Genomic DNA, 15765 nt, shown 5'->3' with positions numbered 1-15765 from the left:
GGAGAGCATAAGATATCACGAGAGAGTTGAGTTACATTATTGTAATTGAAAAAGGGGTATAACTAAAACGTGTAGGGGAATAAATACCCTAAATTGAGACTATCTTCAAGTCTGTCATGAACATTACGTCATCTATGCAGCCGTCTGCCATGTTTTGCTCTCTATATCAAGCATCCGTCTTAAAGAAACCACCGGAACGCCACCTTTGATGTACTTTTATATCAAACACCCAGGCTTTTCACACATGTCCACAACACCACTGGTACGATGACGTTGTCGTTGCCGCCAGTAAGAACAGCCTCCGTCAAGCTCGCCATGGAGGCGCACATCGCAGCGTTTCGTGTGCCAACAATCACTCCAGGCTGTTCACCTGCAGCAGGCCAACCACCGATTCTCAACCACATACTAGCGGCACCGAGTCCCAGCATGACAGCCACAGCGAAGGCGACGCTGCCCTCGAGGCTCTTACCGCCTCCCCAGAGCCACTTCCGACGTCCATATCGACGACCGATAAGAGAAGCAGCTGCGTCTCCTAAACCCACGCAGATAACTCCGGAGACAAGACTGACATCTCGAGTTGTGACTTCCCAGCCAGAGAGGTAGCCGGATCCAGAGCGTGGTAGAGAAGCAAGGCCCAGCCAGAGAGGAATTGCGCACCCAATTAGAAGAAAGATGTGCGAGATGACAACTGGACCACGGAAGTCTCTGCCGTCGACGTATGGTGCTAGGAATGAGGCAATGGGCTTTGATAGTGGAGGTAGCTGACTTGCTCGCAGAAGATCCAGGATCAAGAAGACCGCAAGAATTAGAGACAGGGCAAGAGCTGCATACGTGGGATCGACAAAGGTTGCGGGCAAAAACATGCCAACCATCATAAAGTGGAACACCTTCCGCCGTGTATCGACCTCATAGATGTCCTTCAGACGGAAGACGATAATGAGCCCGAGAATCAAGATGCCCATCCAGTAAGTACTCAACAGAAGTCGAGTGTTTGCTTCTCCAAAGTCGTTATAGCGAACGTGCTGTACCCAACCAGAGTGGCATTGCTTGTCGTCTGTGGGGTCAATTCGCGGGGGTAGGCATATCCATCTTTCCAAGTTCAGACTGACAACTTGATATCGGAACCAAGACCAGTCGCCGAAGAGATATCCCAAAGCCCAACCAATAGGCTCATTGCCATCTAGGGCATACCATTGTACATAAGTTCGAATGCCACCAAGGATGATAGCTATTATACTCAAGTAGACGTATCCAGCATAGAGCCATTTCCTCAAAGTCGCTTGCTCTTGAGTAAGCTTGAAGAAGGGCCGAACGGACATGGAAGTTGCTCGCTTTTTGCGCCCTGAAGGAGTATGCGTCGCGTTACGTCGATTTCCATGATCAAGGTGTGGTAAGGTATGTCTCCGTGCAAAAGACCAGTTTCCGAAACCATCTGCAGCCGTGGGCGAAGAGGGATCACTATCAGGTTCTGCTGGGTTCGGGGAGCTTGGTCCAAGGGTTCGAACTCGAGTAGGCTTCTTGAACAATGGGCCTGCCTCGTCCTCGGATGAGCCAATTGTATCATACACAGCATCCTCATACTCTGGTCTTAATAATTCGTGCCTCAGCCGTCGTAGCGAGAAAATTTGTTTGAAGCTCTTCCAGAGTGGCGGCCGCTGAGAGACTGACACTCTCCGAAATCTCCATTTCGGCACTCTGGCCAAAGCAATTCCCCAGCTTATGACACGTCCACAAAAGAATAGGAGAGAAAGACCGCCACCCCACAACAGGGCTTTGAGAATCAGAACCTGGGGTGAAGAAGCTAGAAGCAAAACGTTGATAAGTGCGATTGACAAGAGCTGGAGCTCAGCCGTCAAGAGACTAGTTGTAGTGAGATAGTGCAATGTCACACACAAAGTTTGGTGAAGAGGATACAGTAGAATAGCTGTTTCTCCAGAAATAAAAGATTCCGGGTGCTTGCTTTCGAAGTATTCACGCTGCTTTGGGCTCCAGATTAATGGAATGCAAGTTAGGCCCCATGCTAGTACATCATATGTAGCATAAGGATCGACCTTGGGAATAACGCTCTGCGGAATGGAAGCAAGGCTCAGAATAAGGTTAGGTAGAATCGCTGCTGGGTTGCTTGACGAAATAAGAAGCGAGACATATAGAGTAATCGCCGAAGGGTATAATATGGGAGCGGGGTCGAAGTGCGCAGGAAGCTCGAGAGGTATTGGGTGAGATGGTGTCCTGTTACGGTATGCCCAAGCGACGACTCGGACAGGATACAAAGCGAGTAGTCCCGCATATACAAGACCACAGAGTAGAATATCTATAATGGTTATTTCAAAGTTATGAGAAGGAAGGCAATGCGCATACCTTTTCCCCAGATTTTTATGAGCTGCAATACCTGGGAATTTGAAGCTACCATGAGACCCAGCGCTAAAACAATGCCAGCCTCAGTTATGCGTCGAACAACGACTCTTCTTCGTTTTTTGAGGGCTTCGAGCAGACGTTTCGTTTCCGGTGTCTCGGTAGGCATGGGCGGCTTGTCTACGGTGCGAATGGCATGACTATCAAGAAGCGCCGGTGATGGAAGAGGTGTTGAAAAGCCAGACAGCGGTTCATTGAGACCTCTTAATCCTTTGTGCAAGTTCGCTTTTGGCGCCGGTAAGCCTTTTAGATAATGTTCGTCGTCAGCTTCGGAGCCGCTGTCGCTCGTCTGCGGCGAGTCCTTGAGAAAACTTGGCCATGCCGTAGGCGATGGTTCGTGGGGAGCATCGTCACCGGTCTTGGCGGATTGCGCTTGGCGGTTCCTCAGTGTAAAACGATCTGAGAGATGCGGAAGGTCTATATTCTGATGATGGTACGGGTGAGGCGATCGCGATCGAACTCGAAGGCTGTCTTGTTCGTCGGGGTCGAGGGTATTTAAAGAGTCGGGGCTGAGATGTTCTGTCATGACGAGGGTATTGAAGGTACCTCGATATCAATCATGGGAAGACAACAGGGCTGCGTATGCGCCTCAAGCACGTTTCAAGGAGAGTGTTGCGAACAAATGGATCAAATTGATGAATAACGAGAGTGAGAATGATTTGAATCAGAGACTATTCCTGTCAGTGGAGTTATCTCCACATTGTCGATTTTGTTGGAAGAAGCTCGAGCATCTGTCCTCGTCCACATGTGATAGTGGACTTGTCCGTCGGGCGTTTCGTCAGCTAACTTCAATCAGTCAGCAGCATGCATAAGGCACGGCCACTCATGAGCCACGTCAATCGATCGTGGCTTTGGGGAGCAAGAAAACTTTGGGTTCAAGTACTAAAAGTAATTAGGCAAGAATCTTCCTAAGCATATACCAGATTTACTCAAGTCTAGTTGTCACTTAGCATTAAAGATTTCGAGTTTTCTTACCTCCCCTAGAGGGGCTCAATATCATATGCAGGTAACCCCTTCAACAAATTCACTATCGAATCGATGAAGTTGACAGAAACACCCTATATGAGGTAAATATTCAATGACAATTAAAGGGCTCGATAGACCCAACCAATTGTTTTGATCTTATATCTCCCTTCATGTTTCTTACCAATTTCTATATCCTTTGAATCCTCATATTGCAACATTCCAGTGCCGTCGCTAAATTTCTCCTTGCTTAATAAACTTTTTGATTCCTTCCTTGTCTTAGAGAACAAACTCAAATGTTTTTTCTATCCCTTGGAGAGCAGGAGAAAGCCGCAATGAAACAAAATCACATGCACAACCTTCTTTACTAGGTGCATGGGAAGAGAAAACAGGAATGATGATACCGACAGCTCACAGCACCAGTGAGTGTCACTCACTATCAATCAGATCGTATCGCAAGTCTGACGGATCGAACCACTGGGGCTTCCGAGTGGTCTAAATTTAGACATACATTCAACCTTCAGCCAGTGGGACCCTGAGCTGTCTCCCCACGCCCATCCTGGACCTTCAGCACAGGCAGACAGGCAGTGCAGCAATCTGTACCGAGGCCCTCTAGTCTAAGGTGTCCAGCATTTACAAGGATGATACATACGTCAACTGGACCTTGTTGGTTATGTCAGATGAATGGTCTACAAACTATATCCGCTGATTCAACAACAGCAAGCCATTTGGCCATTGCTAACTATCGCCAGACTATACAATCATTTATCTTTATACCGCAAGTCATAGCTCAAAACCGAACCTTGGCAATCCCATTGGTTCAGGGTTGGGTCTAAAACCTAAAAGCCAACTTGCTACTTGCTTGTCTCGAGACAGTTGCACTTTGACAGCAATTTGTGTCTGATTGTGGTTTCTGGTTGGTCTACCAACTGATACTAGGCCTCTATGGCTGCATTGGCGCGTCTCACAACCAAGAAACATCTCGTAAGTGCGTGCTGGCTTGCTGCCATTCAGAGGAGACGTCCAAAAACACAATTAGTTAGTATGTATTTCTGCTCTCACAAAAGACTGGAGTTTCATGCTCCGAGTTTGGGTGTAGTGACTCGAACAGCGATTTGGTTAATCGTTACAGCTGAGGTTACGGTGCAAACATGGTTGCATACGACCCAATAGAATTTCATCTATGCCAGCCATTCTCTTTTTCAGATGCACTGGTCCACGTTGGCGGAATCGACATTACCTACTAGGTATCCAGAACTAGGTAGGCCGCGTGGAGCTTTGTGAATGACACGATATTGGCTGAGCATCATCTCGCAGAAACTGATCATCAACGGTCAACAACAATTCTGACACAGAATTGTTGAGCCGCCAGATCCGGTTGCATACATCATATCTGCTTGGCACCAAAATTTGCTTCGTTTGGACGGACACGCCGCCGGAGACAAGGACTGTGCACGTTTCCGTACTCCATCCTATGACAAAAAGCACCAAAAATAAGGATCAACCGAAATTCCCCATCGTATTGCAGTTTGATATTGCGCATCTCCGTCATCGCAGTTGGTGAATTTGTCGATCCGTCACACGAACAAAGACGTTGGCACAAATAATCAAGTTCAAAGTTGAAAGATATCACACCTGGTCGCTTATTACGACAATTAAGAGCAACCATTACAAGTCTCAACTGGGCGTGTCATAGAACAAAGGTTCATGGCAAAACATCAGCAACGAGTTTCACGCTGACAAGTTGCTTGATGGTCGATATGCATCACTGCTGCACAGAGGTGATCATATCTCCAGACCAGGTCAATTGATTGTGTTCATAATCACGGCCCCAAGTTGCAAGACACGATCAACACTCCGAAAGCCTTGGATAAGAGAAGGTGAAGATGGAAAGACAACACCAAGGTCAGGGGCAGGGTTCAGGGGACAAATCAAGTGGGTCAAACATGGAATGAGGATCGGGGCCATGCGGGCAAAAAAAAAAACAGAGCATCATCTTGGGACCAATGACTTGGGCCCGAATGTTGACCCGCCTCGATGCTCAGTTTTTTATGGCGATTCCTCGTATTCACCTGGGAACGAGGCGATTTCTCACCCCTTGTTGCCCTTCTACTATACCCTTCCTCTCCAATCTGTCAATTTACTTCCCATGGGTCTCAGGAGCTTTTTAAAGAATACGAAGAGCAGCATGATGGGCTCATACGGAGACAATCACACAATGCTCCTCTTATACAAGCCCATCCGTCTGCCGTTACATCCACAGTGACATCACAAAGCTCATGAAGGTTCGTATCTTAGCGGCGTACGGTTGATTGAGGCGCCGCCGTCTGAGCAACTGAAGGACAGGTACCAGGGGGTCACGGATGTGGCAACGGTGCCCCCATCGACAAAAATACTCGTGCAACTGATTACATGGCGATGAAGTTGAACGCCTGTGTAGCAAGAACCAAGAACCAACCATACCAAAGGTGGCATATCGGAATTGTGACAACCGACTTCTGTTGATGGCCCAGCTTGTATCGGCCAATACTAAACAATGGCTGAAACCTTTCTTAAGTTTCTATAGCAATTGGATGTTCCAAGAATGAGCAGTTGTGCCCTTGTTATCAGACAGTCAGTGCTTCAGCTCATCTCTGGTCAACTTCAGGTCAAGCAGTCAGCACGCCTCATGTCTTGGACTGTGTTTACTGACAAGAAATGAGGGCTAGACAGGCCTTGTTGAGCCGCCCTTGGGCACCCAAACTCCACCAAAGCCCATCCCTTCCAGGCTCCCCGGGCTGCTCAGTGCTCAACCCTCCCTCTGCGACTGGGTTTCCAGTAGACGGAGGTGTAGCCGGCCGCCGGCTGAACTTGGCGGGACGACAGAAGCGCTAGACGAGGCCTAGCTTTTTGTCTAGTGCCCGGGTGGCTGTCGTTAAAAACTGCAAGCGGCTCCGTCCCAAGCCTAAAAAAGAAACACGCATAGCGATTTTGTCTAGATCTCCAACAGCTTTTGGCCTTTGCCACTCAGCAGACAAAAACAAAGACACAGCAGCAAATAGGAAAACAGCTGACTTAGACCATTGTGATAGTTGTCTGCAGCTCAGCCTCCTCCTGCCAAGACTAATTTAGGTCCCGGGGCTTTTAGCAGGACAGATCCCCCTCATCTACCCACGATTGACCACCACAGGTTGCATTTAACACCAAACTCTCCTCGTCCTCGCCCTGAACTTGAGTTCAATCTCGCAGTTGGCTTAACGTGACGGACTCAGCTCGTGTAACACCCATCACTCCACTTCCTCCACTTCCTCCACTCCCTCGCTCACACTCCGCAAACGCCTCGGTCGACTGTCAATTGCTTACAGTACCGGCAGGCGGCACACCATTCGCTTCTTGGTCCCTTTTGCTTCTCTCATCCTCTCATCATCAAGCTGTGTCTCCATTCATAGAACCGAGCAGACTCCTCTCTCGGACGCTAGAGCCACCTCCTGTCTGCTTGGCACACGACACTCTTCATCATCGATAAAGGGAATCACCCCTCTTGCCGGCTGTCGTCTGCACGTTCTTGAACCCTAGCTTGTTTGCTGCACTGTCTTCACCACTCACCGTCTGGGATCTCGCCTCCTCAACCTCACCACCTGCTCTCAGCCAGTCGTCTCGCGTACCATCCCCAAATAGCAAACCCAAAAAAGCTGCCATCTGTCTTGGGTCCGCAATTCTGGACTATTCTCAGCCGCTAAACGTCCTCTGCATATCCGTCTCCAGTCTTCTTCGGGCCTGATATCACCCTGCTCAATTTACAAAACTCAACCTTCTCCCATCCTTCAAACCTTCTCACTCACTTCTACATCATGGCATCTGTCGACAACAAGAACGACTACAGCATGGAGGCAGGATTGTTGAGCACTGACCGAGAAGAGAGGACCATGTCGTCAAAGGAAGCACTACTCCAGGATTCGGAATCTGCCCAGGCCATCCCACGGACAAAGACCAGAAGGATATCCCCAGCTGGCAAGGCCTTGATCGCTTTGGCCGCTTGCTGTCTTCTGGGCGTCGGTGTAGCATCCATTGGAGGTGCTACCCGATTCTGCCCTGGACACCTCCGCCATGGTGATGTTGTTGGAAAGCATGGCATGAACGCTCATCGACCAAATCTTTCCGATTCCATGGCCCAAATGGTTCGACGACAAAACACACCAGCGCCTACCGATACAGAGCAGGGCACTGGCCCTACCGATGCCGCTTCTGATGGTGCTTCCAATGCTCCCTCGGGCGGCTCTTCAGGCGGAGCCTCTGGTGGTGCTTCAAACACCGTACAGCAACCCACTGCTACGAACGAGGCTAGCGAGACTGCTGCTCAGCCTTCCGCTACCGCCGAAGAGTCAACCGACCAGGCCAGCGCCACAGATGAGGCCTCAAACACCCAGGCTCAACCGTCAGTTACTCAGCCATCTGCCACCAGTGAGCCTTCCTCACCCTCGCGCCCTGCGAGCTCAGAACCTGAGGAACCCACCTCTAACCCGGATACAGGCCCACCTTCTGCCACTGCCCGACCTACCGAGGACTCAGCTACTGAAGCATCTCCTTCTGCCACGGAATCTCAAGGGGAGCCTACTGAGCCTGCATCCACAGCTGCTTCTACACAGCGAACCACCCGCAGGACCACGGAGAACCGACCTGAGTCCACTGAGGACTCTTCCCCTGAATCGACCACCGATGATTCCGAGGCCACTGCCACTGGTACGTCCGTTTCGGAAGAGGAACCTTCTGAGACTGCTCCCTCTTCTCGTGCTTCAACTTCCAATCCTTCTGCTCCTAGTGCTGCAACCTCCACTGCTGCCAGTACGTCTACTCGAAGAACTTCTTTGCCTGATACCTCCTCTTTTTCTGAATTACCGTCCGAGACGGCTTCTTCGGGTGAGACCCTTCAATCCACCGCCCTTGATGATACTTCCACTGTTATCGAAACTGCCACCGTTCCCCCGTCCACTGTCGCCGAAGCTACCACTGTCCTCTCCGACTTAACTTCTGAGTCAGCTTCCGGGCCAACTCAAGAGTCGGAAACAGCCTCCCAGGCTTCAGAGGAGACAGAGACGACCACCGGTATGTGGGACGGACGAGCAGCAACAGGGCTCTTTCCAGGGACATTGCTGCGAATCCAATTCCCCAAACCTGTTGTGATATTACTGTTTCGTGCCATCTCCACAACCTGATGCCTTGACTTCGTGACTATCGCAAGTGCGCCAAAACTTGAAAATGCCTTTTGACCCTTGATTGCCTCCGCGTTGACTACACACTTTTGCAAACGGTTACCATTTGAGCGTATATGCTAACATTGAGACAGGCGACCAGGAAACCGCAACTCAGACAGACGAGGCTTCACAAACCTCAGACAATGCCGAAAGCGCGACTGAGACTAAGTCTGACCGAAGCACTGTGACCGGAACAGGTACCAGACGAACTTCGAGTGCTGTGCCTAAGACCTTCACTTCTACGCTTGAGGATGGTGGCGTTACTACCATGACTTCGACTTCTTGGGTTGAGGTTGTTCCCTCGGCCGAAGCTACTGCCGGCAGCAACCCTGACCTTCAGAATGCCGCTCCTCGATCCGTCGGTTCAGTTCTTGCCGCAGTCGTGGGTATGGTCTTCGGTGGTTTCATACTCCTGTAAATGGAATATTGATCACTTGACCTTACCTCGCATCCAGCGAAAACGTCACGCGAATCCCGTGACGAACGAATTTGTGGTCCCGTTGCGGGCACCAGTTAATTCAGAATGGGTTCATCTTTATGAATATCACGGTCCTTTCTTCATGGGTATAAAATCAGGATAATAGACTTGGGGGCAGCATCAGACGGGATTAATCAATAGACAAGAACTTCCACATACGGTTGTATCTTGGGGGAGATTTAGTTCATTAATGGCGTCCAGCATATATGCCGAACATGGATCGTATTTAAAAATGCATAGTACATGAGCGAATACAAGCATTTGCGTTTGCATATTCGATTTTCTTTTCCCTATTTCCAAGCAAATCGATGTGGTCATGTTGTGCGTAATGGTCTTGACCTTTACTCCTTGACACAGGGTTTTGGTTCTTTCAGCCCAGCAAGGGGTGAACATTACGCGCCTCCAGGTGACTGGTTCTGATAATGCCGTAGATCAATGCAACAGATAGCATTTGTGGGGATATTTGTTTAATTCGAGGGTATAACCAAAAGCGCCAACAACTCCCGTCCATCCGCCTACACACATTCGCCACCAACTCAACCTTCTGTCCTGATATCCTTAACCGGGGCCAATCCTGGGCATATCGTGATGCTCGCTCAATCTGGACAAGTAAGTATTGAGTTCTTCGACACGCTCCTTATGTGTTTTGAGAAGTTCTGGTCGCGAGCTTGAAGACTCAGCGAGTTTGAGCAGCTATAGACTTGTTAGCATGATATCAACAATATAAGGCAATGAAAGACCTGCCCTCTTCTTTTTTATCTCTTCGTGGCGCTTTTGAGCCTCCGTCTTTTGGACTTCGGGTTTGTCCTCATCATCCTCATCGTGGGGCTCTTGCTCCTCTCTATCCTTCTTCCTTCTCTTCTCTTCGTCCTTGTTTCCAGTATCGAGATTCTTTTCAAGATCGGTCTTGTCGCGCTTCTTCTTTTTCTTGTGTATTTTGGCGCCTTTGAGTTTCAGGGCGCCACCGCCACCGACTGCAGCATAATCGTCGGAGCCCATGGTGTTGTGGTGTTTGAGAAGGGTTGTCGGAAACGCGATGATCATGGACTTGACGTTAATCATGAACGAGTGACTAAGGTAAGCAATATGTGGCGGTGCGAGTGGCTGGGCCCCACTGAAGAGAGCAAGGGGCTGGGCTAGACTGGTAATGTGTTTCTGATCCATACGCGGAAAGGAAAAGCGAAGCAGCACTTGCATTGACAAAGAAGCTTCCTTGTGATGAGTTGGGTAAAGCCGACTCCTATCTTTTCAACTTGGCCCTCTTTCTTTGTCCTGTTCCACTATAACGAAGCAAACATTGCCCCTTTTTGGTATTGAATGAAAAGAGACTTCATGAGCAATCAATCAATCAATCAATCAATTATTGACGAATACGAATACTTTCTTAATTGTGCTTTTATACCCCATCTTTTCAATCTCGACTGCTTCAAAAAGACTTCAAAACAACTACCGGCCACCGAGATCTCTACGTCACAGATCTTGCTTTCTCACATCCTTCGGCTGCCGATCGCTCAACACATTCATTTCAAGTTTGCGCGACGACGAACCGCTATGCGCATTGGTCTTTAACAGCTGAAATACTCGAATTGAATACTCGTGGTTCCTCGATCTTGGCGGATTGGTCGATTAACTAGTCGCTGGGAAGAGGGGGAAAGGACAACTACACATACACCACAATGGCGCCGCCTTACGGACTCCCGTCGAATATGAGAGACTCGCTGGAACTCGCTTCCTTGGCTAGCTCAAGTCAGCTCAACGAAGAGGGGGCTACAGAGATCTCTTCGAGGCCCAGCATATCGTCGTCGCGGAGACTGTCGCTCGAACAAGATGACCCCCTGGACAGTGCCAATCCTGCAAACAGGATGAATCGATCGTATTCAGTATCCTCAGCTTTTGACTTCTCCGCCAATATGTTCCCTTTAAGCTCGACGGCTGGTGCCGAAGGTTACGCTCCCATTGGAGCACCAACATCAAGATCGAGGCCGAGCGGCGGCTTGGGAGGAGGGTCGTTGGAGAAAAACAAGACTTTGACATACTTGAACGGATTATCGCTGATAGTGGGACTCATTATCGGCTCAGGAATCTTCTCGTCGCCAGGATCTGTGAGCACAAGAGTTGGGTCGCCAGGTGCAGCGATACTCGTCTGGATTATCGCGGGTATACTCGCTTGGACAGGCGCTGCGTCTTACGCTGAGCTCGGAGGAGCGATTCCTCTCAATGGCGGCGCTCAAGTTTACTTGGCCAAGACATTTGGCGAGGTGATAGGCTTCCTCTTTACATGGGTTGCCATGTTGGTCCTTAAGCCCGGTAGTGCCGCTATTATCGCCATCATCATGGGCGAATACTTTGTTCGAGCCTTCATCGGTCCTGACGCTGAGCATGTAAGCCCTTGGATCAACAAGGCTGTTGCGCTTGTAGGACTGTTCATTGTAACGTTCTTGAACTGTGTGTCTACAAAGCTCGGCACGCGTGTGAACGATACGCTCATGTTTATGAAATTTATCGCTTTACTGGGCGTCACCGTCACTGGTGTTGTCGTTGCCATCACAGGAAAGACGCTCAAGGGCAAATCGGAAGTTGAGTGGAAGCCGCATCAGCTGTTTGAAAACACATCGACCGACATGTCTGCTTGGGCTCTTGCCCTTTATGCCGGTCTTTGGGCATATGATGGCTGGGACAATGTGAGTGATATCAGTCAAGTTTGCAAGTCTCGATAACTGACATAGTCTAGACAAACTACGTCGTTGGGGAGTTCAAGAACCCAACTAAAGACCTACCCCGAGTCATTCACACAGCCATGCCTCTGGTCATCCTCTGCTATGTGCTAGCTAACATCGCCTACTTCCTTGTCCTACCTCTCGAGAGCATGGATGGGTCCAACACAGTAGCTGTCATGTTTGGCAACCGAGTGTTTGGTTCCGTAGGCTCACTCATTCTCGCACTCATCGTCAGTGCCAGTTGTTTCGGTGCCCTCAACTCTTCGACTTTCACCTCCAGTCGTTTGGCATATGTAGCTGGCAAAGAGGGCTACATTCCTTCGATCTTTGGCACTATTGGTATTGGGGGCAGCCCACACGAGCACGAGCTCAGCACGCAGCGTACACGAAGTTGGTTCACGCGCAAGATGCGCAGAATGTTCGGCGATGAAGATGCTGGACTGTTTTACACGCCAGTCTATGCACTCATTCTCAACGCTGTTCTCACAGTTGGTTACGTGATTGTTGGCGAGTTCAGCACTCTCGTCACCTTTTATGGCGTTGCAGGCTACACATTTTATTTCCTCACAGTCCTCGGTCTAATCATCCTACGCGTGCGGGAGCCGGGACTTGTACGACCGTACAAGACTTGGATCACAACGCCTATTATTTTTTGCTGCGTTAGTCTCTTCCTCCTCAGCCGCGCTGTCTTTGCACAGCCTTTCCAGACCATCGCCGTCGTATTCTTCGTGGTAGCTGGTGTGCCTGTTTATTTCTGGCGCATTAGAGGACGAGACGAGCAGGTCTTGAGACGGAGAGGACAACCCAGCGAGGAAAAGAAGTGGTGGCAATTCTGGAGATGATTAGAAAATATAGCATGGATTGGGAGAGTTGGCAACGAATTCATGTCATGAATGGTAAAATTATGGTCAGCCATATAGCGCTTGATGGCTCATAACGAAGCATACCAAAAATAGCGAGAAATTTTGTATTAATAGCAAAGTAAAAGACTAAGAACAGTAGAACATTTCTGCTTGGCTTCATTTTGGCGGTAGTCATTGTGAGTGAATGTGTAAAATGGCTGTTGACGTACACAGGCAGCCCGATGCCTGCTGCATTGTTGGGGTGATTATAGGAACCAAGAAGGAGAATCAAAAGATAGAACACATAGTATTTCTTTTGACAAAGGTACTTCATCTATATGTGCTATATCAATTATCCTTTTTTTTCTCTACGTAGGTATTTATCATATGTTGAAAGGTTCAGGTTAAATTTAGCCTTTGCCAACCTTTATTAATGCTACTTAATGGAGATTATCAAGTGAAATAATTGGGAGCTTAAGAGCTCGGGCGAGGCTTTTCATGGCATATTGTTAGGATCACTGAAGGCAAAAGACAAAAGGAGGTAGAACTTTAACAAATTGTATTATCTGCAACGCTGATTGCTTTTGACCCGCGTCTATAATGCAGTTGTTGTAAAACTATTCATCATCATGTACAAATCATTTCTTCCATTCTCTCAATACATTTATTTCTTCTCACGCTGACCATAGGCCTTGGTGGCATAGTCACCCTGGTGAACGATGAGATCCTCAGGCTTGTAGTCGTGGCGGCCAGAGAGGTAAGAGTCGATGATGGCCTTGGTACCGTTGGCATATCGGATCTGAGCGTCCAGAGAGGTACCGGACATGTGAGGAACCATGGCGTTACCGCCACCCCAGTTGTTCTTGGCGGTTCGCAGAGGGTGGTCCTTGGGAGCGGGCTGGTGGTCCCAGACATCACCACCGTAACCGGCGAGGTGACCAGACTTGAGAGCGGCAGCAACGTCCTCCTTGACAACGATGGCACCACGGGCAGTGTTGACGAGGTAAGAACCCTTCTTCATCTTGGCGATGAGGTCCTTGTTGAAGAGACCCTTGGTCTTCTCGTGGAGAGGGCAGTTGATGGTGACGATATCACACTGAGCGAGCATCTCCTCGAGAGTATCGACGCGGCGGCAGCCAATCTCCTTCTCCTTCTCAGGAGAAAGGGGCTGGTAGTCGAAGTAGAGGAGCTCCTTGCAGTCGAAGGGCTTGAGGCGGCGGAGGACACGCTCACCAATGCGGCCGACAGCTACGGTACCGACAACCTTGCCCTCAAGATCGAACTCCTGCTTGGCAGCATGGGCAACGTTCCAGTCACCGGCCTCAATCTGCTCGTGGGCAGGGACGAAGTTGCGGATAAGGACGAGGATGGTCATGAGAACGTGCTCAGCAACGGAGACGACGTTGGAGCCAGTGACCTCAGCAACGGTGATACCACCGTTGGTCTTGTTGGCAGCGTTGAGGTCGACGTGGTCAGAGCCGATACCAGCGGTGACAGCAAGCTTGAGCTTCTTGGCGCGAGCAAGACGCTCAGCGGTCAGGTAACCAGGGTGGAAGGGAGTGGTGATGATGATCTCAGCATCCTCGAGCTCCTTGTCGAAGGTAGAACCCTCATCGTCCTTGTCAGATGTGGTGATGAGAGTGTGGCCTTGGTCCTCGAGCCACTTGCGGATACCGAGCTCGTTCTCAGTGGTACCGAGAAGGAGGGGTTGCTATGAGACGCGTTAGTCGCCATAAAACCAATTGGCTGAGGAGAAGTGATTTGAAGAGTGATTGAGGGGTTGATGGTGCAATGTTCAGACATTGGGTGTAAGTTGGGTTGCATTGTTACTCAGACCCTTGTAGTGTATACCACGAGTGGAACAAGCCATATAATGCCACCCAACTGTCACTTTTCGATGTCTTTGCATGTTGCCCAGACGTTGCCCCGCATCATCGGGCTGGATGTGGCTGATTCTCATGTAGTGAGACCATTTCCCCGCGTTTGAGATCGACAAGCGCGGAGGGATGGTGTGTGGGGAGTTGTTTGTGGTTGTCGGTAGATATGAGAGTTGAAGGCAGAATCAACGACCATTGGAGATAGTTGATAAAGAATCAAGAGGAATTGGGTTGAAATAGAAAGTGGTAAAGACATACATCCTTGGCGTGCTGGCCACCATCGTAGAGAACTGCAAGAACCTTGACCTGTTTGGCGTGTTAGTTGAGGCTCAAGAGGATGTAGAGATATAGATGGAGAGGAATGCTTACCATTTTGGCGGTTGTGAAAAGGGTTTATTGGTTAAAGGAGGAAGTAAGAGAAGAAGGAAGAGTGATGATGATGATGATGGTGATGATGAGAGTGAGGAGGAGAGAAAGTAGGATATCGAGGGTCCAATGCCAGATATTTATGCTCTGGAAATGAACGCGCCATGGCTATGTATCTTGTCACCAAGTAACGGGCACCGGCGTCTGATCGAGCCTGTTACAACGATGTATGCTCTCCACAGTTAGAGAGACAAGACAAAGATGGCACAGCCAAGGTTCCACGTCTCACGCACACGCACACGCACAAGCACAAGCACCGTAGTGCTGCGCTGTAATGCTTGCGTTCTCGCCATGAACGGAACTGGAACCGTGGCACGGGCAGGGGCCGGTGTCTCTGAGACAGCGAATCTCCATCGATCCCGCGAACCCCGAAGGTGTCGGCATCTGAGGGGGGGGACCATGTGTGTACGTTATGGAGTACTCTATCAGCTGTGGGCGTCAAAGTCTGGAAGCATTCTCCATCTCGGTAGGTTCTCTGTGGAGGCGACAAGCGCCGAAACTGGCAGCCGTAACGAGGCCGGACATTGAATATCGAGCTGTGAATTCCATCAGGTACTTGGCCAGACTGCTATTTCGAGTGTCTGTGGTCTGTAATTCACGGCGACCGGCCTGTAACCCGCTGGATGCCGTCCCAACTAACACGCGCGCAGCCGAAGAGAGCGGGGGAGGGGGGAGCGCGTGCGACCACACACTTGGAGGGGTCTTACTCGAAGAGGAAAGTATGGGCAAATGGGCGAGAAGCTCCTCTTCCATGATACGGGGCATATCTCGGTGTTCGGTGTTGGTTTGACTGGGGGAGAGCTCGAGAAAGGGTAAAGT

General features: G+C 49.7%; 5 protein-coding genes across 5 annotated transcripts; 2 read left to right on the top strand and 3 right to left on the bottom strand.

Annotated features, from left to right (window-relative positions):
• Window positions 1-55: 55 nt before the first annotated feature.
• On the bottom strand, window positions 56-3253 carry FOBCDRAFT_17525 (uncharacterized protein). Its single transcript, XM_031174311.3, has 2 exons — window positions 2359-3253; window positions 56-2311 (listed from the first exon to the last, which is right to left on the bottom strand). Exons 1-2 carry the CDS (start codon window positions 2936-2938, stop codon window positions 222-224), a joined length of 2670 nt encoding a protein of 889 aa, XP_031051096.2. The 5' UTR covers window positions 2939-3253; the 3' UTR covers window positions 56-221.
• Window positions 3254-6845: 3592 nt separating this feature from the next.
• FOBCDRAFT_17501 (uncharacterized protein) lies at window positions 6846-8757 on the top strand. The gene has a single exon (XM_059608499.1). The coding sequence runs from the start codon at window positions 7206-7208 to the stop codon at window positions 8565-8567; it is 1362 nt and encodes a 453-aa protein (XP_059464211.1). The 5' UTR covers window positions 6846-7205; the 3' UTR covers window positions 8568-8757.
• An 802-nt stretch (window positions 8758-9559) lies between these two features.
• Window positions 9560-10126, bottom strand: FOBCDRAFT_17498 (uncharacterized protein). The gene is made up of 2 exons (XM_059608498.1): window positions 9829-10126; window positions 9560-9777 (listed from the first exon to the last, which is right to left on the bottom strand). Exons 1-2 carry the CDS (start codon window positions 10081-10083, stop codon window positions 9643-9645), a joined length of 390 nt encoding a protein of 129 aa, XP_059464210.1. The 5' UTR covers window positions 10084-10126; the 3' UTR covers window positions 9560-9642.
• A 594-nt stretch (window positions 10127-10720) lies between these two features.
• On the top strand, window positions 10721-12761 carry FOBCDRAFT_288833 (amino acid permease-domain-containing protein). The gene is made up of 2 exons (XM_031174296.3): window positions 10721-11765; window positions 11816-12761. Exons 1-2 carry the CDS (start codon window positions 10761-10763, stop codon window positions 12641-12643), a joined length of 1833 nt encoding a protein of 610 aa, XP_031051081.2. The 5' UTR covers window positions 10721-10760; the 3' UTR covers window positions 12644-12761.
• A 424-nt stretch (window positions 12762-13185) lies between these two features.
• Window positions 13186-15001, bottom strand: FOBCDRAFT_215761 (D-isomer specific 2-hydroxyacid dehydrogenase). Its single transcript, XM_031174295.3, has 3 exons — window positions 14890-15001; window positions 14779-14826; window positions 13186-14354 (listed from the first exon to the last, which is right to left on the bottom strand). Exons 1-3 carry the CDS (start codon window positions 14890-14892, stop codon window positions 13308-13310), a joined length of 1098 nt encoding a protein of 365 aa, XP_031051080.1. The 5' UTR covers window positions 14893-15001; the 3' UTR covers window positions 13186-13307.
• Window positions 15002-15765: the final 764 nt, after the last annotated feature.

Source organism: Fusarium oxysporum, chromosome II (genome assembly GCF_013085055.1).
Source record: "Fusarium oxysporum Fo47 chromosome II, complete sequence".
Lineage (NCBI taxonomy): Eukaryota > Fungi > Ascomycota > Sordariomycetes > Hypocreales > Nectriaceae > Fusarium > Fusarium oxysporum.
This window is presented reverse-complemented; position numbering and strand designations above follow the sequence as displayed.